General features: G+C 37.1%; 1 protein-coding gene across 1 annotated transcript in view; it reads left to right on the forward strand.

Moving 5' to 3' along the window:
• CDC123 (cell division cycle 123) overlaps positions 1 to 23,801 on the forward strand; it is a 52,475-nt gene extending 28,674 nt beyond the window's left edge. The window contains exons 7-13 of the mRNA XM_008573037.1: positions 5,546 to 5,594; positions 6,688 to 6,763; positions 8,200 to 8,322; positions 9,290 to 9,318; positions 18,284 to 18,412; positions 21,835 to 21,972; positions 22,574 to 23,801. Of these exons, the coding sequence (XP_008571259.1) occupies positions 5,546 to 5,594; positions 6,688 to 6,763; positions 8,200 to 8,322; positions 9,290 to 9,318; positions 18,284 to 18,412; positions 21,835 to 21,972; positions 22,574 to 22,600 (571 nt within the window). The 3' untranslated portion in view covers positions 22,601 to 23,801. The remainder of the gene's footprint in view (positions 1 to 5,545; positions 5,595 to 6,687; positions 6,764 to 8,199; positions 8,323 to 9,289; positions 9,319 to 18,283; positions 18,413 to 21,834; positions 21,973 to 22,573) is intronic.
• The last annotated feature ends 1,976 nt before the right edge of the window (positions 23,802 to 25,777 follow it).

Raw genomic sequence — 25,777 nt, forward strand, 5'->3', positions numbered from 1 at the left:
ACCATTTAAGATAATGCCATATTATTTTGTTTAGAATTCCTTTGTCATTTTTCTTCTGTCTCCCGTGTGTCTTTTAGATACATTTAAATTGAGGAAAGATAGGCAGTTAGTTCAGTTTTATCAAGGTGATGAACTATTGGTTGGCTGGAACCTAAAATGTTAAGTTTTAGAGTAAACTTGAATTGGCTTCTTATTACAAAAGCAATACATGTATCCTTTGTACTTTATGTATTTTTTAATTCCTCAAAGTTATAAGTCAAAAGTAATATCTATTTGATATGATAGGCATAATGTTAGAAATACTGTACATAATCAGCAGAAGAAATTAACAGTTGCTGCTAGAAAAAAAACATTGTTAACATTTTGATACTTATTGTGTTGTTTTCTCATGTGTGTACAGATTTGTTTTAAAAAATTAGATTGTACTATATATGGTTTTGTGACCTTTTTTATTATATAAAAGTATACTATATTGTAAACATTTTTCTCTCATGAAAAATTCTTTTGCCACATAATTTTTTATCCCTCATAATTCTATCTGGATTTTTATTTTTTTTAAAGATGACGAGTAAGGGGATCTCAACCTTTGGCTTGGTGTTGTCAGCACCACGCTCAGCCAGTGAGCCAACCGGCCATCCCTATATAGGATCCGAACCCGTGGCCTTGGTGTTATCAGCACCACACTCTCCCAAGTGAGCCACGGGCCGGCCCTTCTGTCTGGATTTTTAACACATTTTTTAAATTTAGAATTTAAAAAAGGTGTTGAGGAAAAATGTTTTAAAGATAAAATGAATTTTTGTGATAGAAGTCTTAAAAATAATTACCATTTTTTATTAATATGTTAGGCTGTTAAACTACGGGGAAAAAGGCTAGGGAATCCTTTGAAATGAAGAAAATTTTACTGTGTAGAACTATTGAAAGAGATGATCAAGGACACATATATTTCTTCAGGTGCATCTTATTTAGCCACAGACTCAAGAGTTTCGTGCAAAGTGGCCAACTTCTAGCAACTGAAAACATGCTGAATCCTGCAGTGACCTTAAGTGGGTTTTAGGTGAGCCTCACTGACTTTTCTAGCTGAACCCTTTACTCTGAAGGCCACTCGTGGGTTTCCAGCTGCTCCCATTGGTGTGTCCTCCCTTTTTCCTGCTCAGTCGTTTCCCTAAGAATGGCACAGAGCCACTGAAGAGGCCTGTGGCTGGCTGATAGATAGGCATCTCCTGGCCATTTTCTCAAGAACCTCTTACAGGTTTAGAGCTGTGGTTGCTCCTCAGGATCATCTTTTCCAAAATCTAGGTGTCTGATCCCCACCTTGGACACTTTGCATTGAAATCTCTGGAGATGCATTTTGAAAAATCTAACCCTATACTCTCACTTTCAACCTGTGTTCTAGAAGCTCTGGCATACCCTGAGGTTCAGTGTGCAATAAGTGATTAACCGAATACAAGGACAGAAAAAGGGAAGAAAAGGAATCCTGACAAGTTATCTACAAATTTGATTGCATAAAGAACTTCAGAAATCTCTTATTTCCACCTACTTTGTACTGCAGAGGCCTGAGAGACAGCCAGAGAGGTCAACTGACTTTCAAGATCACGTCATACTAGTACAGAGCCCAAGATCCTGACTTTAATTTTTTTAAACCTCTGACCCATTGTTTTCTTATATCTGCTGGAACATTTTTCTTTTTTTCTTTTATATAGATTATTTAATCCAGAATATTTCATTTGTCTCTGCACGGTCTATGTGTCCAAACATAATTTTCTTAAATGATAGAAAATGGATAGTGGAGACCTACAGAAACATGCTTAATGCTTGTCAATCTGCTGATCCTTGGGGGAAAAGGGTGGTTTTTGTAAAGGATAAAAATAATATGGATAATTATGTTAATTTTTATTAACCTGACAGTTCACAACCTTAACTTTGACTAACATAAAATAACCTTTGAGATTAATTTTTATTTTTAAAAAGTTTTAAATATATTGAAAGCTAGTCTTTCAGTTTCAGATTATAACTTCTCTGGGTAACATACCTTCAAATTAGTTTGATTCGAAGCAAGAGATTTTTGCTTTCCAGAGAAAAATGAGTTCTCAAAATAGCACCATTGTGCAGTTAAATGTATAACACATTGGTATTTTGGAAAATTCATCTTACATTGTGGAAATAGGATTTGGTTAATGGTAGTATTTTTTTTTTTCTTTTTTAGCAGATATTCTGCTTGAGCCTAAAGTTCTTCTGATGTTTGTATTTTTTTGTTTTGTTTTGTTTTTAACTTAATGTGACAGCTTTAATAGCAGCTCTAGAACCTCCATTTGTTAGGGAAATGGTGTGACAGGTGGTTTAGAATCCTCTTCCCCACTTTTCTCATCTATCTGAGCCTTGGTATATCCTCACGTAATAAATTTGAATAATAATAATAATAGCATTATCTCTTATGATTATTGCAGGGATTAAATGAAATGGCAAGTGTAAAATGCTTTATACAGTACCTGGCACATAATAAGTGTTCAGTAAGTAAAGTCCACTAATATAGAGAAAACCCACTGACTTTTTTTTTTCTTGGCAGCTGGTCTGTTCGGGGATCCGAACCTGTGACCTTGGTATTACAAGGCTGTGCTCTAACCAACTGAGCTAACTGGGCAGCACCCACTGACTTTTTAAGAACACATGCTACGTGTACCTATCTTTACAATGCAGATTGTATCAGTCAGTGCCCAGTTATCAGTGATAATAGAAGTTGTGTTTTCTCAGGATTTCATCCAGTCAAGTAAACTAAACTTGTTATTGTTTGTAGTATAAATCATAAATGATTGTGGGAATCCCAACTTAATCACATATTCAGGGAAATTAAAAAGCTTTTCAAACTCAGTTTTACTTGTAAATGGCTTATGACATCTTTAAAAGTATTTTTTGTTTTGTGCATTTTTAAAAAAATGTCTCTCGACCGCAAGTTATATGTATGGTATATATTACAAATTATATACTGCAAGTTATGTATTATATACACAAGGGCACTTCAAAACGTTTGTGGAAAATAGAATTAAAATATTATACAAATCTCTCCATGAACTTTTCAAAGTGCTCTCCTATAAGCCACCTCACTTCCTTTCTTTTTCTTTCTTCTATTGTGAAACCCTCCCTGCTGATTCATGTCATTCTTAAAGACTCAAAAACCAAAACTAAAGACAGCCACCTAAATGTTACCTTTCCTTGCCCCTCTCTGTCCTACCTTTCATAGTCAAGCTCCTGTGAAGTCTTTTTTATTTTTGTTTTATTCCTCCTGTTCATTGCTTGGTTCTCTGCAATCCAGTTTCCACCTTTGCAGGCACACTCTGAAATTGCCCTGGCAGAAGTCACCAGATCTACTGGACAGTCTTTGACTTCCTTTTCAGGGTCATTTGAGTCATTTCACCATTTCCTCATTGAAACCCTCTTCCCTTGACTTTCAGGCTGCCACTTTCTCATTCCTCTCCTGTATCTACTACATTAGATTTCCTCTCTTGCGTCTTTTCTTTTGTGCTCACGCTTTGGTGGTATTCCCAGGATTCTGCCATCTGCCTGAGGTGATCGCTTCTACTTCCTTGACTTTGGCTCTCATACCCGTATGGTTATTACTTCCAAATAATTACCTTCAGCTCCTCCCTCTCTTTTGAGTTTCCTTATTTCCAGTTGCTTACGAGACCTCTCTGTATGGTTCTCCCAGAGATGTCTCCAATTCTACACACCTGAATATAGTTGTCCCCCATCTTTGCTCACCCAACACCACCTGCTTTTCCTTCTGTGTCAGTGAATGGCATTGCCATCAGCATTTGGCTGGTCATCAAGGCCAGATACCCCAGAGTCACCCTGGCCTCTTTCTCCCTCCTCCCTCCCTTTCAGCCAGTCACCAAGTTATATTGACTGTGTCTCCTAACTTCCTTTATGCAGTGCTTCTCCACTCCCCCTCCACTCCCATTGCCTTAGTTAGACCCTCATCTCTCACTGAGACTATAGCAACAAGCTTCCTAACTAGTGTCTCTGCCTTCCAGGTTGTCCTTTCCCCCAGACTATCTAGTACCATTGCCATACTGAGATTCTTAAAGCCTGAATGTAATGATCTCCTTCACATATTTAGAAACTTTTTAGCTCTCTGTAGTCTGTATAATAAAGCACAGCCTCTGTAGGTTGGCAGATAAGACCTTTCATGGTCTGGATAATCCCTCCTTGTCCACAATTCCTGTCCAACCCCATCTTTTTGCACTTTCCCCCTTGCACTCTGCACTCTATTTGTGCTGATCTCCTGTAGTTCTCTGGAGACCACGTGACATCTCTCACTTCCCTCTTGCCTTAGCACGTTTCTCTTTGCCTTAAACACAGATACCTTCTTGATTACACCTCCCCTCCCTCCCACACCCAACAGACAGCTGATCAGTTCTCTTTTTGTGCTCTCAGAGTATTTTATTTTTCCCAGTGTCTTGAAATTCTTTATCTACTTTCTTCACCAGACTAACCTCCTAAAGGACAAAGAAGTCTTAGTTATTTTAGCATTCCCAGTGCCTAACCCAGTGGCATAGGTAGGCAATTACTAAATGATATGAAATATTGTTCATGAAACTAAAGATTTTTAGAGGGGGAAGCAGTATACTTAATGGAAGACTGAATAGTTCTATCAAATTTTTTTTTTAAATGGCATGTGAGGGGCTGGCCCGTGGCCCACTTGGGAGAGTGTGGTGCTGATAACACCAAGGCCACGGGTTCGGATCCTAAATAGGGATGGCCGGTTGGCTCACTTGGGAGAGCGTGGTCATTAAAAAAAAAAAAAAAACGGCATGTGAGGAGAAGCCTTAGATCACCTGTGTGGCTTCAATGGCAGAATTAATGTTGACAAAGTAAATGTCTACTGCTGGCTTAGACCTAGGATGAATACATGTGAATGTATACGATGCCCGTACCTTCTTGCCTTCATTGAGAATCTGGAGTTAGGCCATTTGAGTTATAGTCCTGGCTTAATTGCCAAATTTGGACTTTTCTGGGTCTCAGTTTCTTTGCCTCTTGACAGAAAAATGGAGATGACACTTTTGTTGTGATTATATAGATCACCTGTGTGGCTTCGATGGCAGAATTAATGTTGACAAAGTAAATGTCTACCTCTCGGCTTAGACCTAGGATGAATACATGTGAATGTATACGATGCCCGTACCTTCTTGCCTTCATTGAGAATCTGGAGTTAGGCCATTTGAGTTATAGTCCTGGCTTAATTGCCAAATTTGGACTTTTCTGGGTCTCAGTTTCTTTGCCTCTTGACAGAAAAATGGAGATGACACTTTTGTTGTGATTATAATAGCTCACAATGTTTTGAGGAATAAATGAGTTAACATCTCAGGGTGCCTAGGCTAATGCGTAGCATTGAATAATGCTTAGTAAATGTTCACCAAATTTGAATTAGTCTCCTGTTTCTGGATGCTTTTAGTAAAACATTACTCTCATGTTAAATAAAAGTAATGTGTTTGTGTAAGCTGACACCAGAAAGAAAAAAAAACTGATTCAGTTGCCTTTTTTCCCTCCAAAGATTTGTTCATTGTACTGATGATTCTCCAGATCCTTGTATGGAATATGAGGTAAGAAACTTTTATTTTCCTTGATGACATTGATAATCCTAGGTGAAGATGTGTTGAGAATTACTATTTATTCTTAAGTGAAATGAAGGAAATTTTTTGGATTAAAAAAATTTTGTTTTGGATTTGGTTTCTCTGGGAACCTAGAGCCACTGAATTTTTAAATGTGTGAAATATATCATATATATAAAAGAATATATATAGAATACATATATAGCATATATATACACATAGAGTATACACATGCTACGGAATATACATATTCTGTAAAAAAAAAAAAAACCTTTATACTCTCCACTCATCTGAATCTGATTGTTTTTAACCTAGAGTACTTCAAGTTCCATCTCACAGGTCTTGAAGGGCAAAGAGGTGTGTGCAGGATAGGGAGGGTGGGTGTGTTCGCCGTTTATTATCAGTTAATGCTGCAGCATAACAGGACTGGTTGTCTCCAAAGAACATTTTAAAAACACAAAGAGAAGCATACATTTGTCAACTGTTCTATTTCTAAATTTGCAGTAATTCGATAGTACTTGACAGTTTATATATTAAATAATTATTAATTACAGTAATAAAAGACCTATTTATGACCTGGGCTACTGATAGAATTGGTTTGCTTTTAAATAATGAGAAAATCATGGAAAGGGTTATGGTGATTTTTTGTGATAAACCTTAATAATAATTATATCAGAGTAAGGATTATAGAGTGGTGCTTAATGTCAATAACATTGAAATTATTTTATTTTTTGATATTCCTAAAGGGGTACAGAACATGTGAATTACAGGGCACCTTGTAGCACAATGGTAATAAGATTTGATGTAGTCACCTTTGGTGTTGTGAATTACGTCAGAATTCTCAAAACGGTAAATGAGGAGTGACAAAGGTGCATTCTGTCATGGAGAATTTTAGCACAATTTTCCCTGCTTATTAGAATAATAGATCACAACTCTGTTCCCTACATCTTATGTCAAGAATGTTTTATGAGGCCTCATTTTTTTTAAAACCATTTGATAATGGCAATTAAGATACACTCTTGGCATAAAATTGTCTATTAGATCTTATTACATAGTCCTGTTACATTTTTTCCTTTGTCTACAGCTTGTTCTCCGAAAATGGTGTGAATTAATTCCTGGGGCTGAGTTCCGATGTTTTGTCAAGGAAAATAAGCTTATTGGTGAGCTTTTTTTTACCCTTGAAAATCTTTAAAGTGATCTTTAAAAAAAGACAAGCTTTTGATGGAAGTAAGTTTCTAGTAATTAGGACAGGGATGTAGATCAGTTTAAATCTCAGTTTCCACCAGTTGGCTCTGACTCTCTATAATGCTGTGTTGATAAGGATCCTGAGCCCATATTCAGTTTCCACAAAGAAAAGGTATTGTAAATTAATCATGTCTTTCTGGATTCCAGAGGTGAAAGTGATGGCCATTACCATTCCTGATTTAGAATATGTGTAATATTACCAGCTTTCTGTTTGAGACTTTCCTAAGTGTTACTAACAATAGATTGCTTATTTTAGGCAAAATAGAAAGCCATGTTTTGAATGTTTATTTCTGTTATTGGGGCACTGTTTATTACTCTAGCAAGAGAAAATATGTGGACAAATTACTCTAAAAGTCACCCATTTTCTTTCCTCTCAGGTTGCTATGATTTATTCAAGTTAAATATTAAAGATAATTTGTTCTTTTTTATCTATGCATGTTTTCCATGAAGTAAAATTTGTCTTCAACCAAGAAAAGTGTAATTTGAATAGAATCAAATGAACACAATTTATTCATTGAATGTGATGTTGAAATTTATTAACCTAACTAAAAGAAACTCAGGATGTTTGAATTTATTGTATTGTTAAATATTCCTGAAAAAAACTTCAGTATAAGTATGCTAATGAAGTCAGTCATAGCAGCACGTATCAAATTCCTTAATCAAGGAATTGGAAGCCCTTACTTCAGAGCAGAGACCTTTTTCCTAGGACTGGAGCAAATTGAGGGAGTTTGTATAATAGTCCCTTTAATGTATTTGGAATAATATAAGCAAGTCTCTTTGGAAAAAGTAATGTTTACTTTTCCATGGCTTGAAAGATCAGGCTTGTGAAGGCAGAGTAGCATGTATGAACAAGAAAAATAGAGTGCACATTCTATGAAGTACAATATGAAAATGGCAGGCATGTGATGAGGGATATTTTAAATTTTCCCAAAGAAAGAGGAAGAGAATACCAATTTTTAGAGGCTTCCTTGGAAAAATCAAAGTAGCAGCAATTGATTATGCTTACAGGTTTAAAATTGCTTCTTTTATTTATTAGATAACAGGTCTTTTTATGACTTTGAATTTTTTCCATTGTACTAAATGAAAATAACTGCAAAAGTAAGAATGCATGGCAACATGAACTTTACAATTTGACTATCCATGTGAATCTGTACAGCTGCCCAGTAACAGAAATTAGTGAAACATGCCCAATAACAGAAATAAAGGTTAAATAATGTGTAATGTAGTATTCATCAGACCGGTCTGCTGATCTGCTTTCATGGTTCTCTCAAAAAAAAAGTTTAAATCATATGCTGGTGTTTTTGAAAAGAATATTGTATAATAGCAGAATGTAAAATATTTTTCTCATCAGGTATTTCTCAAAGGGACTACACACAATACTATGATCATATTTCTAAACAAAAGGAAGAAATTTGCAGAGGCATACAAGACTTTTTCAGGAAACACATACAGTATAAATTCTTAGATGAAGACTGTGAGTATTTTTTATTAACCCAATGAAATGAAATACATAATATTACTGAACCTTATTTCACTGTGGTGCATATTTTAAAAACTGGATTTAAAATACTGTTATATAAGCTTTTTACTGTAATACTATTTGGTATTGCTGATGGTTTGCGTGTTAATTTCACCTCATTTAATTAGAACCCATTTTTAATACCAAGACAGTTCTCTCTCCTGTTGTTTTAGATGTTTGATTGTGTATGAGATATTTCAAAAAGTTCATGGAAAAATAGGATTAACCTAATACCAATCTTTCCACAACCTTTTGGAAGTACCCTTCTACTTCAAAGGGTTTATCTACAGAGAACATAGTCCTACATTTCTAGCTTCTTTGCTTGAATGATCAAACACAGCACCAATTACAAAGTAAACAACTGTGGGTTGTTTTTAGGAATTGAAAGAATATTATGTGAGAGAGTTTTCATACATCTTAAAATTATATGTTATGATTTACATTTTCTCTGCTAGCCAAGACTGGAATCTTGATAGATTTGATTTTTAAAAAGATGGATCATGCCATAAGCATAGTTAGATTTTATGCTTTATTATTACAAATTTTACTCATTTTATTTCAAAATAAGTGACTGATGCTCCTTTCACTAGTACTTTCCTCAGTGGCAGCTTCCTTCATTCCCTTATAACCAGTTTATAGTGGTGAACTAGTTGAGATGATGTTGATGTTTGGTTTGAATTTTTAAATATAAGAGATTAATGTTGGAAATAGAGAAAAGGAAAGCAAAGTGATGTAAATAAAACATTGCAGGATGCCTTTTTATATTTGAAGTTTTGAGATTTAGAAGCATTGAGTCTTCGAGGTCAATTATATTCTGCTGTTTGATTAACTAGTAATAAATTGCACTTTTATTTTCAAAAGGAGACTTAGATCATGAAAATATCAGTTCATTAATAACTTCAAGTTTTTTTCTCCTTTACAGTTGTATTCGATATATATAGAGACAGTAGGGTAAGTAAAAACTATACTTGATATGCTTTAAAATCAGGGCAGGGCTTACAAACAAGCAGTGTACACAGCCATTATGTGTGTGAAAGATCTACTGCTCAAAAAATATTTTCTCAAACTAAGATGTTTGAAATTCACAATGGTCACAGTCTCCCCTTAAAATATACCTGACATTAGGAAACATCATATCTTAAATAATTATGTGCCACAGTCTTAGGGATTACTAATTTAACAAGTGGGTAAATGGCCATTTTGCCTCCTACTTTACGTTTTTGTCTAAGATCTGGGCCTGCTTAAAATAGTAAAGTTTGCATACTTAAATATGGCCAGGGATTTGTCATTTGATATTCAGATAATTATTTTTAGTCAATTAAAAGATTCTTAGCATGATTTGAGTCACGTTTAGATTGAAGATGAGGATTAGAGTAGTCTACATTTATTCTTTAAATTTAAAGTTTAAATTTATGCTTTAAAAGTGGCAAAAACTTCTGTAGTGAAAAAGAAAACAAAAACCTGCCTTAATAAAGAATTCCTACAGCAGAGATTTCACTGGGCAAGACATGTAATCTTTTCAAAGAAGTTTAAGTCACTAAATGTTGTCCTGTGATTACTGCTTTTTGACTTATCTCTTAAGTAGATAGTAGGTGTGTTTTCCAATATGTTACTCACACACCAAGAGAGTATTTCTCATTCCCTTTCCATGATCGGATCAGCCTCATCATAGTGAGGCATGTTGTACCTTTGAATCATTTTTTGGACAAAAGGATATGGCCCATATGGTCCTGTCCCCAAATAACTATTTACTTAACTCTGTTAAGTAAAAAGACATCTTTCTGTCTTCAAGGATGATGATATCTATTGAGTTAGAAATGCTGGCTGGTTAGATCAGTTGGTTAGAGCACAGAGTTATAACACCAAGGTCAAGGGTTCAGATCCCCATACCAACCAATCACAAAAAAAATGAGAGAGAGAGAAAGGGGCTATAAACTGACATTTGGCAAAGAAGAAGGATGTCACTTGGCAAAGTTTCAACTGTGTGGAAATAATCCTTAGAGAAGGATGGGAAGCCAGTGTGATGGAATGGATAGGAACCTGATCTAACAAGAGGAGTCCACGACTCTAGCTCCGGCTCTGCTTCTAACCGATGGACATGGGCCAAGCCAAATCATTCGTGCAGCCAACATTAATTGAGTGCCTATAATGTGCACTTCTAACAAGAAGCTTCAAACAAGGTAAACTCCAACCTTGGAGGAGTTTATCCCCCATTTCCCTGAATATGCTCATTACTCAGAAGGGCTTTATTCATTTAATTTGATATCTCACTTAATCCATGTAATTTTGTGAGGTATATATTATTTGCCCATATTTTACAGGTACTAAAACTGAGGCAATTATACAGTGGCATTTGAAAAATGTTGGAATTTGCCAAGGTCTCTCAATATATATATATGTGGCAAATGTCCTGATTTGCCATAATTTAGTGGAACTGACAGGTGCAAATGTTTAATTTAGTAAAAGAGTTAAGAATGTCTTAAGTGAAGTTGGACATGTACATAAGTACATGCAGTCTTACAGAACTGAAACTATTTGCATTTTTAAAAGTGGGAAACATGCCAGTTTCTAAGAGTTCTAAATCATGGTGTAAAACTCATTTGCACTTGCTCAATGGCACTCGTATTAGAGTATGTTAGGTACTTTCTTGAATATATAATTTCTTGGCTATTCTTGTGGAAAGCTAACTCTTCTTTTGTGGTAGTTTCTTACATGAAATATAACTGATGTGTGTTTGGACTTGGCAACACTTTGATACGTCTAATTTCTTACGGTGACTAGGCAAGTAGACTTGGTGTTGGTAGATTCTAACCTATCAAAGCAGTGGCCCACCCATTCAGTAGGTCTGGGATGTGGCCTTGAAATATGTATTTTAAGAAGCTCCTTAAGTGATCATAATACACTTGGTCTTATGTATGATTGAAAAAGAAAGTACAGTATTTCAAGTGTGAAGTATTTTGTAGATGTCTTCAGGTTAAGCTTGTTGGTAGTGTTGTTAAAGTCTTCTATATCATACAGATGAAATGATGTCTAAGGATTCCTTCAAAATAATAAAGGTTTTGGGAGACGGGATGGTGTTACAGGTACCAAGTTCAGCCACCCTTTTGCTAGAAATGAAAGACCTGACAGTCCAGTGTTGATGCAAGGTTTGGAAGCTTTATTATCAGGCACCTGAGGAGAAAGACTAAAACTGCCTCAAAGGCTCAGGAGCATCAGCAAGGTTTTTTAAAGGGAGAAGTGTGGGAAACAAAGTGGGGAGGTTATTCCCGTCAGGAGGCTGCTACCTGTAATCTTGAAGACTCTGGGCTTTTGTTATCTCATGGTCAGTCTTGTAAACTCTTCAACTCATCCTTGGGACATGGGCATTGTCTGGCAAACAATTTTCCCAGACAGCTGAGACTTCAAAGGAATTATGGTTAGTTCTGCAAGTTACTGATTAGCTCTTATTATCTTGCTTTTCTAAGTGTTATAGCATTTTTGTATGAGCTATTGCTGTGAACCAAAGTTACAAAAAGACTTCTTTATGGCTAGCATTCTGCTTAAAGCTGTGTTCTATAAAATGGCTCTTCTAAGGCTAATTATTTGACTGTTTGCTGTGGTGGGCTCTTATTATGAGAATAAGATGAATCAAGATTGGCCATGAATTGGTAACTGTTAAGTGGTAGGTACATGGGGTTCTTTATACTATTTGTCTACTTTTGGGTATGTTTGAACTTTCACATTAAAATGTTTTTTTTTTTTTTTAAAAAAAAACAACTTTAAAAACCATGAAAAAAATCTATATCTTTTCTAATTTTTTGTCTACTTTATCTGTTATTGAGCAAGGTATGTTAAAATCTCCTGCTTTCTAATTCTGTCAGTTTTTGTGTTATATACTTTGAAGTTACGTTCTTAGACAAATGCTAGTTCGGAATGGTGTCATTTTCCCAGTGAATTCTCATGATTAGGTAGGGACCCTCTTTATCCCTAATATAATGCTCTTGTGTGTTTTGTATTAAAGTGTATTTTGTCTGATAGTAGTATTATTATAGGTGTTTTTTTTTAATCTTAGAATTTACCTTTTTCATCCTTTTATTTTTAGTTATGTTTTAGGTGTGTGCATGAATCTTGTAAATAGTATATTGCTGGGTTCTGTTTTTTTAATCACTGACGATTTTTGGTTTTAACTGGTGAGTTTAGTTTACATTTATTGTATTTGATATTTGAATGTTTTCAACTGTCTTATTTTGAGTTTTCTATTTGCTTTTCCTTGTTTTTTTGGTTTTTTTTCCCTCATATTTAGATGACTAGATTTTCCTTATTGTTTCCAACCTGCCCCACTTCCCCAACCCCCAAATGATTTTGAAGTTTTGTTTTTAACTCCTGTTATTTTGTTAGTTACCATTAAATCTTAATATGGATATTTAATAAACTCTGAAGTTAATTTCACTTCCTATTGCCCTCATGATGTAAAGACCTTAGAATACTGGTAAGGAACTACCCACCTTTGTCTTACATCTGATTTCTGATTTTTATTTCCACCTTGTTTTTACACCCCCTAAGTTAGTCATTATTGTCACTATTCAATTTCTTTGTTCACCAGTGCTTCTTGCCTCTCACTTCTTTGTGGATCCAGTTTCTTTCTCGTAGTGTATCCTTTAGTAGTTTCCTCAGCCATTGGCTGAAAGGGGTGTTGTTTAGCTTTCATGCTTGAGTGACAGGCTTAGCTGGGTATAGAATTTTTGGGTGACCAGTTCTGTTGACTCAGCACTTTGAAGATGCTGTTCCACTGTCGTCTGGCTTTGCTTTGCATTCCTTCTTTTTTGTCTTTTTTTGTTTTTTGGTCTTTTTGGTCATGCTTTTTAAGTCTGTAAGAGTTTTTTCCCTTTGTGGAATGAGGAAAGTTCTCAGCTGTTATCTTTTAAAACATTTCCCCTTTCTTTTCTCTCTTCTGTCCTTTTGAACTCTTGTTAGGGGTATGTTAGAGCTTCTCACTTTTTCTCCATTTCTCTTAACTTCTCATTTTCAGCCTCTTTCTCTGTCCTGTGTTGTATAATTTTCTCAGATATATCTTCTAGTTTACCAGTTCTCCTTCAGCTATGTCTGATCAGATACATTTAACCTATCGATTAAGCTTTAAATTTTATCAACTGTAGTTTTTCATTTTAAGATTCTATTTAATTCCTTTTCAGATCTGCCTGTTCTTTTTTTTTTTTTTTAATAGTGTATCTTTGAGTTTTGATTTCTTTTATATTTTTAAATTACTGAAAACTACTGATTTTGGAGGGGTCATATTTTTTGCAATGTGATGTACATAGAGTAAAATTCATCCTTTTTACTGTAGAGTTCTGAGTTTGGACAAACACATCCAGTCCTATAACCATCACCACAATGAAGATGTAGAACTGCTCCATCACTCTCCAGAATGCCCTCATGACCCTCCCAGTACTGTAGCCCCTGGCACCTACTCTCTGTAAAACCTACTGAGTCATGTTTAAATTTTTAATTGATAACACATTCACATTGTTTGAAAATCAAGTCAATGTGAAAATATGTGTAGGAAGTCTCACTGTAGTCCCTGTCCCTCTGCACTCCTACAGGTGCACTTTGATAATTTCTTATGTATCCTTTCAGCATTTCTTGAGGCAAAATAAAGCAATAAGCCAATTTTTTTCCATCTTTTTAATGCGGGAGTTAGCATATGATATACACTCTGCACCTTGCTTTTTAAAAGATGGTATCTCTTGCAGAGCTTTCGAGTTTCTTACAATGGCATAGTATTTCATTATGCAGATATACTATGGAGTTTGTTTAACCACTTCCCTGTCAATGAACACATGGGTTGTTTACAGTCTTTTGCAACCTGTGCTGTGATGAATAATCCTGGACACACATCCTTTCATACATGTGCAGGTATATCTACAGGTTGAATTCCTAGAAGTGGGATTGCTGGCTCAAAAGGTTAAATGTGTTTTAATTTTGGTTGGTATTGTGAGTTAACCTCCATAGAAGTTATGCCAGAAAATCCCACCAAGAATGTATGACAGTTCCTATGTGTTTCCTCAAAGTTTGCCAACAGACTGCATGGGCAAACTTAGGGTTCTTTGGGTGATTTTGGTAGAGAAGTGATATTTCAGTACAATTTCAATTTCTAGTTTTTTTTTGGTTTGATGGCCAGGTGCCTCAATTCTGCCTCAGGTGGGCCTGTCCTTGTAGCTGCTTGGGCTTCCTTATAACATGGTGGATGGGTTCCAAGAAAGAGGAAGTGGAAGCTGCCAGTTTTCTTGAAGACTGGGCCTAGTATCACTTACTCTCTATTCTCTTAGTTGAAGTGGCACAGATTCTGCCTAGATTCAAGGGTTGGAAAATACAGTACCATTTCTTAGTGGAGGGAAGTGGTCTTAACAACCACCTACAATCGTCCACAGTTACCACAGGCACATTTTGTGCTATCCTCCTAGCTTTACTTTTCCTTCCCTCTCCTTCAGTCTTCTTTTCTCTAAGCTAAAAAATCCTTCATTGCTTTCCCACTACTTATATGACATCAATTCAAGTCTTATCAATACACCAACACCATTTACTTGATAAACAATTATTATGGTCATGCCAGGAATCAAGATAGGTGCTAGTGATGCTGAGATGACCAAGACATGGGCCCTGTCCTTAACGAACTCATAGATTAAAAATGTACTTTTTAAAAAATCTCTCTGATCTAATTATAATATTTTCCTGCAAGCATCTCACCAAGAACTTATGCCAATATCTTTATTTTATTTTATTTTTTTTTTTTTTGTCTTTTTTTGTGTCCGGCAACGGATCGCAACCCTCAGTGTCGCGAAGCCAATATCTTTATTTTATTTTATTTTATTTTTTTTTGTCTTTTTTTGTGTCCGGCAACGGATCACAACCCTCAGTGTCGCGCCCGTACTGGACCGAGACCAGCAACGGGATCGCAACCCTCGATGTTGCGCCTGCACCTCGCTCAGCCAGTGAGCGGGAACCGGTCTGTATGTGGGATCCGAACCCTCGGTGGGAGCGCTCCCGCGCTCCCAACCAGCGCACTGTAGCAGTGCGCCACCGGGCCGGCCCAATATCTTTATTTTATATTGTCCTTCAGATTGATGATGACTTTCCCAAGTTCCCGGAGCTTGTTGTAGTTGCAGACTTTTATTCATGTTGTTTGTTTCCCTTTGGTTTTGTAAATCAATTCATTTATTTTTACTTTGAGTTCATCTTTAGTGAACTTATATTTTTTATTTGTGAGAATCTCAAAGATCTTAAATTTCACATATTTCATTTGCTTCTACCATGCTCCCCAGAACCCAGTCACAGAAGGACAACTTCGTTGCCTCCTATTCCAGTCTTTAGGATTTTTTCCTTATACTCCCTTTACTGAGGTTGCAGCCCTCTGAAGTTCACTTCTTAGTTCTGATTCCCTTCCTCATGGCCAGTCTCCTCGTCCTCTGTGCATGTTAAAACCCATGCCCTTGGGTTCCCAGGAGGAAAACCCTTCTAAGGTTTCCCACAGCATGTTTGTACACCTAGCTCTGCTTTTCAGGATCCTCTTCATTTCTGACTCCTGTGAATTAGCCTTTCTTCTTGTAAATCTCATTTGTATATTTAAAAGGATTATTTTAATGTGAATTTCATCCTGTTGGGAACAGGAAGTGTTTAAAGTTACCTTAGCCCACTATGTCTCTGGAGCCCTCATGTGTTTTATACTCTAGCCGAAATATCCTTTCCTGGAATGGGGCCGTCATCGCATGGCCTTTGCACATGTTAGGTTTTAGTGTTCTTGCTGCTTTCTCTGAAATCATCTACTTTTCCTTCTTCCACCCGGATTATCATCACTATTATCCTTCACATTCCAAGTTACTGTGGGAAGCTTCTTCAGCCTCAACATGCACATTTAGCCAGGTTCTCGGAATACCCCACTGGAGTCTCATAATACCCTATTCTTGCCTCTGTTAAAGCAGATTTCCCTCTGTATTATAATTGTTGGATCATTTTATGTTCTGATTTGGGGTAGGGGGGGCATCCTGACAGAGGCTGAGCTCTTTGAAGGAATAGATTTCTTTGTTACTGATGTTTATACTCCAATGCCTAACACAGTGTCTGGCACACAGAAATTTATTTGGGTAGGCGGATGGTCAGTTAGTAGGTACAAGGAACGCTGTTATGACTGCACTTTTCTTATGGATTGCCTAAAAACAGAATTAATTTGCCAGGATGTTTTTTGTCTGAGATTTCACATGAAAAACATGTTAATAGCTGTAAAATCCTAATCCTTGTTTTCTGCCTGATTGTAACCAGTTTTATTTTATTATTTTGTATTAGAGGATTAATTCTGAACTGTAGAGCAAACTCTGCCAGCTAATTGTGGTGACTCTTTTTTGTTTTTAAGTATGTTTTGGTTTTTTGCAGTGTGGCTTATTTTTGCTTTATAGAGCTCAGTATTTCTATACTAACAGGTGCCATGGTTGTTTTTTCTTTTAATAATGAGATGGTTTTACCGTTTATAAAAAGTCAGGTAGAAGGGGTTTGGAGGGTAGGAAATATCCATTTTGTTAATATAACATACAGTATATAAAAGACATCTTAGTAATAGCCCCCCCAAAACAAAGCTGACACCATACCAAGAAGTTGATGGGAGGCTGATATGATTTCCTGTAGTCCAGGAATGTAGAAGTGGGTGCCAAATTGAGATGAGGAAACATCACAGGCAGCAAGAGCCATTTGCAGGATTTCTCCTGGGGATTGTATTCAATAAGAAAATCACCCAAATGGAGCATGGTGAAAACTTCCCATAATAATTCTCTGTCACTTACTGGAAGTTTCTGATGTTTGAAGCAAGCCTAATCAGAGGTTTCATTTTCCAATTTTGCTTTCACCCAGGTGAGAAGCTGGGCTAGATATTAGTAATGCTGGCTCAGCAGTCTTGTTCCATAGACATATGTAATTTTTATTGTATGATCAAGACATGACAGCTACACATTTATAGGAAAAATTATTAACAGCAAAACGGTGTGCAAACATGTGAATGTTTCAATGAGAAAAATCAAAAGGAACCAAGATAACAATTTCAAGGAAACATTCATCTCCTACAGTCACGTAGATTTTTGTGAGCAAAGGCATTGGCCTTACTCTGTGGGAAGGACTGCACACATTGCCCAGTGGTGCTATGTCAGTGCCCCTCCAGTTTCTTCCTTGGTGCACCTGTCTCTAACCACCTGCAGTCTGACCAGGTCAGAAGTGTTCTTTCCCTGAGGCTAGAGTCCATCTGGTTGCCCAGCTGGATTCTCAGAATAGAAAAAGGTAGAAATTTCTTTCAAAGGTTGATTTTTTTCCATCTCCCCTTTATATGCTATGAAGCTCTATCATACAGACAAAATAAATATGACATTAATATTTAAAGAAAACTGAGCATTTCCATACTTCTTGTAGTTTGTTAATAAAAACCCCCCCTGCACAGCAGCCTTTTAGGAATCAGAAGGTGCTGTGAGAGCTGCTAGCTCCTCCCTGCCTCTGCCCAGAAAGTTGCCCTGAAAGTAGCATTGAAGACACTCTGGGAAGCAGTTCAGTCATATCATGGCAGGTGCACCTGTTTGTGACATTTTCCTTTTTACTGCTTGGATTTTTGACATAAGATTCTAATGTGACATGAGGCAGGAGTTGGAAGACATGTCATCATCAGGGCTTTTCCTTCCTGAGTCCCCTCTCTGCCTTCAGAGGTGATTTTTCCTTTAGAACTTTGTCTACTTTACCTAGACAGGTGGCCCTTTCTCAGATGGGACCTGGAGGAACTATCTTTTGAAATAAGTTGTAAGATTTTTAATATTGTCTTTTGGGGAAAATAACATGGAGAACATCATTCAAATAAGACAGAATGTAGACTCTGTTTTTATTTTATACTTAATTTTTTCTCTGTGTATAACAGGGGAAGGTGTGGCTAATTGACTTTAATCCATTTGGTGAAGTCACAGATTCACTACTGTTTACTTGGGAAGAACTGATATCTGGGAAAAACTTAAAAGGCGATTTTAGTGAAGGAGATGCTCAGGAGCAGGTAAGACTCTTTTCAAAGAAGACTTAAAGAAACCGTTTTTAATCCACTGAGTAGTTGCTTGCTTCTTCTTTAGACACATGGAAAGGCAATGACCAGGATCCCTGGGAAGTGCATAGATTCACTGATAGTGACTTGCCCATGGAGGTGATCACGAAGGGTGTACACTGTGTTTCATTCATTTTACTTCATATAAAGAAATAGTGACCATCTGGTACATTTTTTTCTAGTTCTTTTTCTTTCTCTCTGCTCCTTCTGTCACGCCCCACCTGGAGGAATCTCAACCCTGGGCCAGTTCACACATCTGTCTGTTCTGACCTTGCCTCTGCTGTGCACGCAGATGGAGAGCGAGGCCCACAGCACAGAGCGGTGTCATCGCAGTCATGACCTCTGGCTTTATGGCCAGTTTCCCTACTATCCTTTCTCTTGCATTATCTGCAGTGGCTAGTTCACACCTTTTCCATGCTCCTCAAGTCTTCCCTCCCATCATCCCTTCCCTTCTTCAGATGATTTCATTTCCTCCTTCGTGGGAAGAGAGAATCCACTTATGAGAATTCACTCAGTTGAATTGTCATCCATCCCGAAAATTCACCCACCCCTCCTAACTCTAACCTCTCCATCTGCTCTTCATATACCTTGTGCTAGTTTTCCATTCTCTTCCTTTCTACCAGCTCCTGTCCATGAGGATTTAGCTGGGTTCAGGTATCTTTCATCTTAAAAAACAAAACCTTCCACCCCATTTCTCCACCCAGCTACTCTCTCCTTTCTCTTCACCTTCACTGCTAAACTTTCTTTAAGCAATAACTTTGTATTGCTTTAATCTGCCTGTAAAAGTAATGCATGCTCATTTTTACAGAAAAATATAAAATCACCTACAATCCTACTGCCTTTTGAGCTGCTTTTTACATTTTGGTCTATAACATATATTTATACATACACATAAACCTTTTTAAGTAAATGAGGGTATGCTATATATGCAATTGTGTATCCAGAGTTTTTCATTTAGTATTATCTGGTGATCGTTTAATCTTTTCGAAAATACTGTTGGTTTTACGTGGTCACTTAAGAAAACAGAGAGAATTAGAAAGAAGCAGGACTTGAAACCCTACTACCTAGGAATAGCCATCATTACCACTTCAGTAGTATTCTTCCAGGCTTCTCTGTTTTGTGCACACGTGCACGCGCACGCACACACACACACACACACTTTTACAGAAGTGGGAGCATCCTGGTTTCCCTCAGGCCGTCACCTAACGTGCTTTTTGTAAACCCCCAGCAGTTGCACCTCATGACAGCCAGCTTCCTTAGACAGTTGTCCCTTTTTACAGAAGTGGGAGCATCCTGGTTTCCCTCAGGCCGTCACCTAACGTCCTTTTTGTAAACCCCCAGCAGTTGCACCTCATGACAGCCAGCTTCCTTAGACAGTTGTCCCTCCTGCTGCCTGTTGCCTCTCACCTGTATCACCTGCACACTCCTCAGTCCTCTGCTTTTGGCTTCTGCCTGCCACTCACCAGAACCCACGCTTGGCAAGGCCTCTAGTGGCTTCTTGCGAGTACCAGTGAACGATGCAGTCTTCCTCCTCCTGCATCACCTGGTGGGACTTGAACACATCACCTTCTTTCTTGTTCTTGCTTCTGTGACACCCACTGTCCTCCTGGGGCTCTTCCTGCTTTCCTGGTTGCTGCTGTGCTTTTATTGTGAGCATCTTTTCTTCTGCCCATCTCTGAAACATTTCCTCTCATCATCGCTCTGTCCTGGGCCCTCTCTGGCCCTGTGTCTCCAGCTCTGAGTCAGATCAGTATTTACCCTACAATGGCACTTGCCAAGCTGCCTGTTGACTTGCCCACGTCCTGCGTTAGACTGCCAGTTTCTGAGAACAGGGGTGGTGTGTCTCTCTTGTTCTCGATGGGTCTGCAGGGCTTAGCACAATGTCAGGCACAATTAATGTTTGTCAGATTAATGAATGGGGGAATTTTGTCCCTGCTGGCATCTTACAGTAGTGGGCCATTAAATCTGGGAGACATGAAAGGAGAATGTAAATTATCCAGCACAGGTGTTATTTTTAAATATGAGGGACACAATTATTGGACAGAAGCAGTTTGTACAAGGTTAACTGTGACTGAAAATCCTTTATCTATCTGTTTATTTCTTCTAAATACTGGCAGTGGGGGCATGACAAAAGGGAACCAGGAACTGGCTGCTGCCTCCTTCCCCAGCATCACCACCTGCCTGTCTCCCCCGGGCTCAGGCCACACAGACCTACCGTCCCTGTGTTCCACGAAGCTGCAAAGCCCACCTGGCCTTAGGTCTTTGCACTCGTATTTGCATTGTCTTCCAAGACAGTTCTGCTCCTGCGCCCTCCCAAGGATGCTCTCTCACCCTAGTCACTTCTCAGCCCAGATGTCACCCCCATAGCAAGGTCTTACCTGACCATCCCTCTAAAGTAGTCTACGTTGTCATCTTCCTAGTATAGTGCCCTGTTTCTCTATTTCCATAACACTAACACTTTTTACTACCTAAAATGATCTTGCTAATTTATTTGTTTGCTTGCTTACTGTCTATTTCCCAGACTTATTTACCAATTTATGTCCCAACCCAGAACAAAGTCCAGCACAAAGTAGGTGTTTCATAACTGTTTGTCAGATGATCAGTCTGTGTGTCTATCATGAAATGTGGCCTGCTTTCTAGGGCTCCGTGGTCCTGATCCATTCAAGTTGCCAGCCTGTCTCCTTCTGCTGGACACTATCCATCCTCACCTACCTTTCTGCCACCCAGGAAGTCCAAACCCAAGGCTTTTCGTCTCTGAAATCCTTTTTGGCACAAGGAAACATGTAAATATTATATGCAAGAGTCTAAGCAAGTACATTAAAGAATGCAAAGACTCGTTAAACCCAATACTGAATTTGCAGGTTTACATAGATGATGTGAAAGATACACAAGTAGATTAAATGACCTATAAGAAGTACAACAGTGTTAAGGAATTCAAAGCACTCATTTGCTCTCACTATTAACTCTTCTGTAAGACAGTACTTCCCAACTGCACACCTGTAAAAAAATAATATTTATAAAGCATTCTGGCTATTATATGGGATTGCTCCAGGTCAGAGATGACTGGCCTCAGGCCCTGGCCCACTCAGTGGCTAAAGAGATCCATAATCCATAACCCACTTGTGGCACTGAATGGTTGCACTCTGGTGGCATTTAGGGATCAGCCTACTTCTCCATGGGGATACTCTTCAGATTTTCTAGTGAATATGTAGGATTATTTCAAAGCCTTGGTGCCTTCTTTACTTTAGAATCTTATTTTCTTATCTAGTACAGAAGAGAACATGGAGTTGAAATTGTTATGCTAGGATATTTTTTACTTAGGAGAATAGACCTAAAAAAAAATTCCTCACGGACTTTCTTTTTTTTCATTTGTAAAGGATTCTCCAGCTTTCCGTTGCACCAACAGTGAGGTGACAGTCCAGCCTAGCCCCTATCTAAGCTATCGACTGCCCAAGGACTTTGTAGACCTTTCTACTGGGGAAGATGCTCACAAACTAATAGACTTCCTTAAACTGGTACAGTTTATGCATATTTAGAATACTGGTCATCTTTTCAAATTGTTTTGCAACTTGGCTTTGTAATAATTCATTTTAGTCTTATACCACCTAGACTTTTATTTGATGATTATGAATTAAAGGAACAAAATTACCAGTTAGATTATTTTATAATGAATATGAAATGTAAGCTGAAGGAATAATTTATTGATTAGAATGATAGAAAATGTTTTTATGATGTACATGCTTCTTGAAAAAATTTTATATTATTATTTACTTTGAAGAAAGTATGTATATTGTTATAGGTCTAAGAGAAGATCAGTTCTCTGATATGGTTACTCCAAGGGAAATGTGAATATTTGTATTTCTGTGTAGGAGTGTTTTCCATATGGAAGAACGAGTAGAAAATATTCAAATGTCTGAGGATAATTTGCACAGGAGCCAAAGTGGTAAACTAGTCTAATGAATCAGTTAGGGCATGTTTTTCCATGGTAATTTTCAACCACATCTTTTGCCAGGACCTCTAGAAAATTGTACTTGATGACAAAAAGAGTGATCTTGGATGAACAAATATCCCAATTACAATGTGTTGTTTTCATGTTCTCTTGGTTTCCTTTGACAGAAAAGAAATCAGCAAGAGGATGACTGATTAGAGTGTTAGAGTTCAAGCCCCAGTTAAAGAGGAAACCATTGCTACTCCAGGAGGCTGCGTATAAGCCACAACTTCCTATTGACCCAAATCGGATGGGGGTGGGGGCGGGCAGTGTAGAAGTCAACAGCTTTTTGTATTCATGTATATTCACCTGGAAAAATGGAGGGACTTTGCTACTTGTAAACATAACATAATAAATAGATCTTAAACATAGGAAACCATACTGTTCTGATTGTAAAACACTTTCAATGAAATATGTTGCTCTTCTGGCTTAGTATACTTAGATTTAGCTATATTTCTTGTACTGATATTTTTATACCTATCAGGTAGATGGACACATTTATATTTGTTACACAGAAACGGATTCTTCCTTAATCATTACTTTTCCATTTAAAAAATAGAATCTTATATTACTATAGAAAATAGTTTTCCTGCTTTGAGAATTTTCATATAATTTGCCTTTCAGTTTAGCTTCAGTTTGGGTATAGCTAAAAAACAAAGACTTCCTAAACTATCCAGTAACCTTGAAATTTTTAGTATACTACAACCACCTTACTATATACTAGTAGAACTATCACAGATTTCATTATAATTTGGCCTTTTAAAGAAATACTGGAATTTTTGAGGAGGTAGATTGATTTTCTTTAAAAAGCCACTATATTAGTAAATTATTCTTCAGTTCCCTAAGTGGTGGTGATGGTATCAACAGTGTATAATTTATTATGTGCCAAGACATTCTGCTAAGTCCTCTAATTTTACATCACTGAGCAACTTGAAGGATATAAACATTACAGTTTCCCAGGGTGTATCTATCTAATGTGGTATCAAAGAATATTTTACTCATTGAAGATGTGTTTCTCAACATACAAGAACACATGTGAGTGCTGCCTGTAGGAAGACAGAGAGAAAAGTAAAGTTTCCCCTTACTGTGCATGTAAAGCAGATTATATATGATATAATGATGAAAGATGTGATTTATTTTTTGGTTATCTGAAAATCTATAGCTTTTTGTGTGGTTTCACAGTTACAGTTGCTTGATATTAGTATGTTAAATACAAAGATCAAGTTATGATCTTTGTACTCAGTATATCAGATGCCATTTTTGAGACCAATTGTGTGAGATACAGGTGCTTCAAAGTATTTCTGGTTTTTTAAACTGCTCTTGGGGTGTCTATTAACCCATGATAGAGGGGGTTTAGTATGGTGAGTTGTTTTAAGTTTAGTTCTGGAAGTTGGCTTCATCAAATGGTACTTTACCAGATTTAAAAAAAAGAAGTAAATGTATTTGATGCCAATTGAAAACATTTAGATACATAGAATAAAAAGACCCACGTAAAATTTGGCAGATAGTTCATAAACAGTACAATTCCTGGTATAAAACTCATTAACTTTTTACATTAGTTTTCCAGAGAAAATTGTGGAGTTCAACTATCACTTCATTTAAAATGTGATTTTTGTACATTGTTTCCTTAGTATATTTAATTTTTGATTATCCTGATGTTAATATTCTCCTAAATTACATTGTCATTTATGCCTGCCTAAAGATTAGTTTTGAGTTATCCTCTTATTTTATTGGAAATATCTTTCTTTACTTGAGGTATTTCAGATTTGTGCTTGAATTTGGAAAATGAATACATATATGATTGCTTAGCTTGTCTGTGAAATCCTACCTTCTGAAGAGAACATTACAGCTGTTGACTTTGAAGGGTTGGATAAACATATTTACTTTGGCTGGCAGGCAGTGGCATGTAGCATGGGCCTCCTGAACACAACAGATTTTGCCAAAAGTTCTGTTTTTAAAAGTCTCATTTTGATTTGCATTTTCTGAGTTCATAAATATTTCCCATCTACTCAGCCATTTCTCTTTTTGGTGATTGAGGATTGTGTCTGTCAAAAAACAAGCAGAAACTATGTGGCTGAGTTTTTTGGCCCAAGTTTGTTTTTTACGTATAAAGTGGGAGAATAATCATCCTAAATTCATGTGTCTTTTAAGTGAGATAACCCACTAAAGCTTTTGGTCTAGTGCATCACACGTAATAATAAGCCCCCAACAAATGGTAGCTGCTATCGTTCTGCTTTGCAGACCTCTGTATATTAAGGACAAGTTCTTTTTAACAGAAAAAGGAATATTTTGAGTGGAAACGGACTTCAGAGACCATTCAGCCCAGTTTCTTTTTCTCCCTCCCCCTCTCCCTCCCTCGCTTCCCTTCCTTTTTTAACAGACAGAAAAACAGAGGTGTTAAGACTTGTCGAAAACTTTGATTGTAGCAGAATCAGAGTCAAAACAGAACTTCTTGTCTAATGCTCTTCTCTAAGGATTTCTAGTCCTTATTTTTATTTTTATTTATTTATTTATTTATTTATTTTGCGACCTGTAAGGGGATTGTAACCCTTGGCTTGGTGTTGCCTGCACTGCGCTCAGCCAGTGAGCGCACCGGCCATCTGAACCCGCGGCCTCGGCACTCCCAGCGCTGCACTCTCCCGCGTGAGCCACAGGGTCGGCCCAAGTCCTTATTTTTAATAGATAAGTTTCAATCAGGACAAATTATTTTAATAAGGAACTGTCAAAAAATAGTTGTTTTTAAAATTATGTAAGTGCAAATCCATTTCACACATTTGTGGGTAGAAGAATCAAATAAAAAGGTATTAAATGTAAGAAATTAAATGAAGAAATAGCTGTCTGAAAGGTCAATGCAATTTCATGTTTATGTTAACCAGACTGATCTTGAGAGGTGGCTTAGCTATGTTTAGACATTTTAAAGACAGTATTCCTATTTAACTAAACATTCCTGTTTTATTCACGTGTTTCCTTGGCTCGTAGAAAACAGCTTCAGTTCATATGCTAAGAATAAAGTGATAAACTCACCACTCATACACCATGCAGGTATGTTATATATACACATTAAGAGGAGGAGCAGGGAGTAGGATTATAAGACATTGTAGCAAGTAGTTGAAGAAATAGCTAAAAGCTCCATGTTACAGTTTTGGGCAACGAATCTGGCATTAATTTCCTGGAGAGGGAATGCATTCGTATGTCTTTTTTATCAAAGAAAACCAAAATCAGCACTTCTTTTTTTTATTTTATTTTTTATTAGCATACTCATTGCTACAAATCATACTTATTCTTTATGCCCCTTATCCAATCTCTCTTCTACCCCCCCCCCCCCCCCCCCC

Source organism: Galeopterus variegatus, unplaced genomic scaffold, assembly GCF_000696425.1.
Source record: "Galeopterus variegatus unplaced genomic scaffold, G_variegatus-3.0.2 Scaffold867, whole genome shotgun sequence".
NCBI lineage: Eukaryota > Metazoa > Chordata > Mammalia > Dermoptera > Cynocephalidae > Galeopterus > Galeopterus variegatus.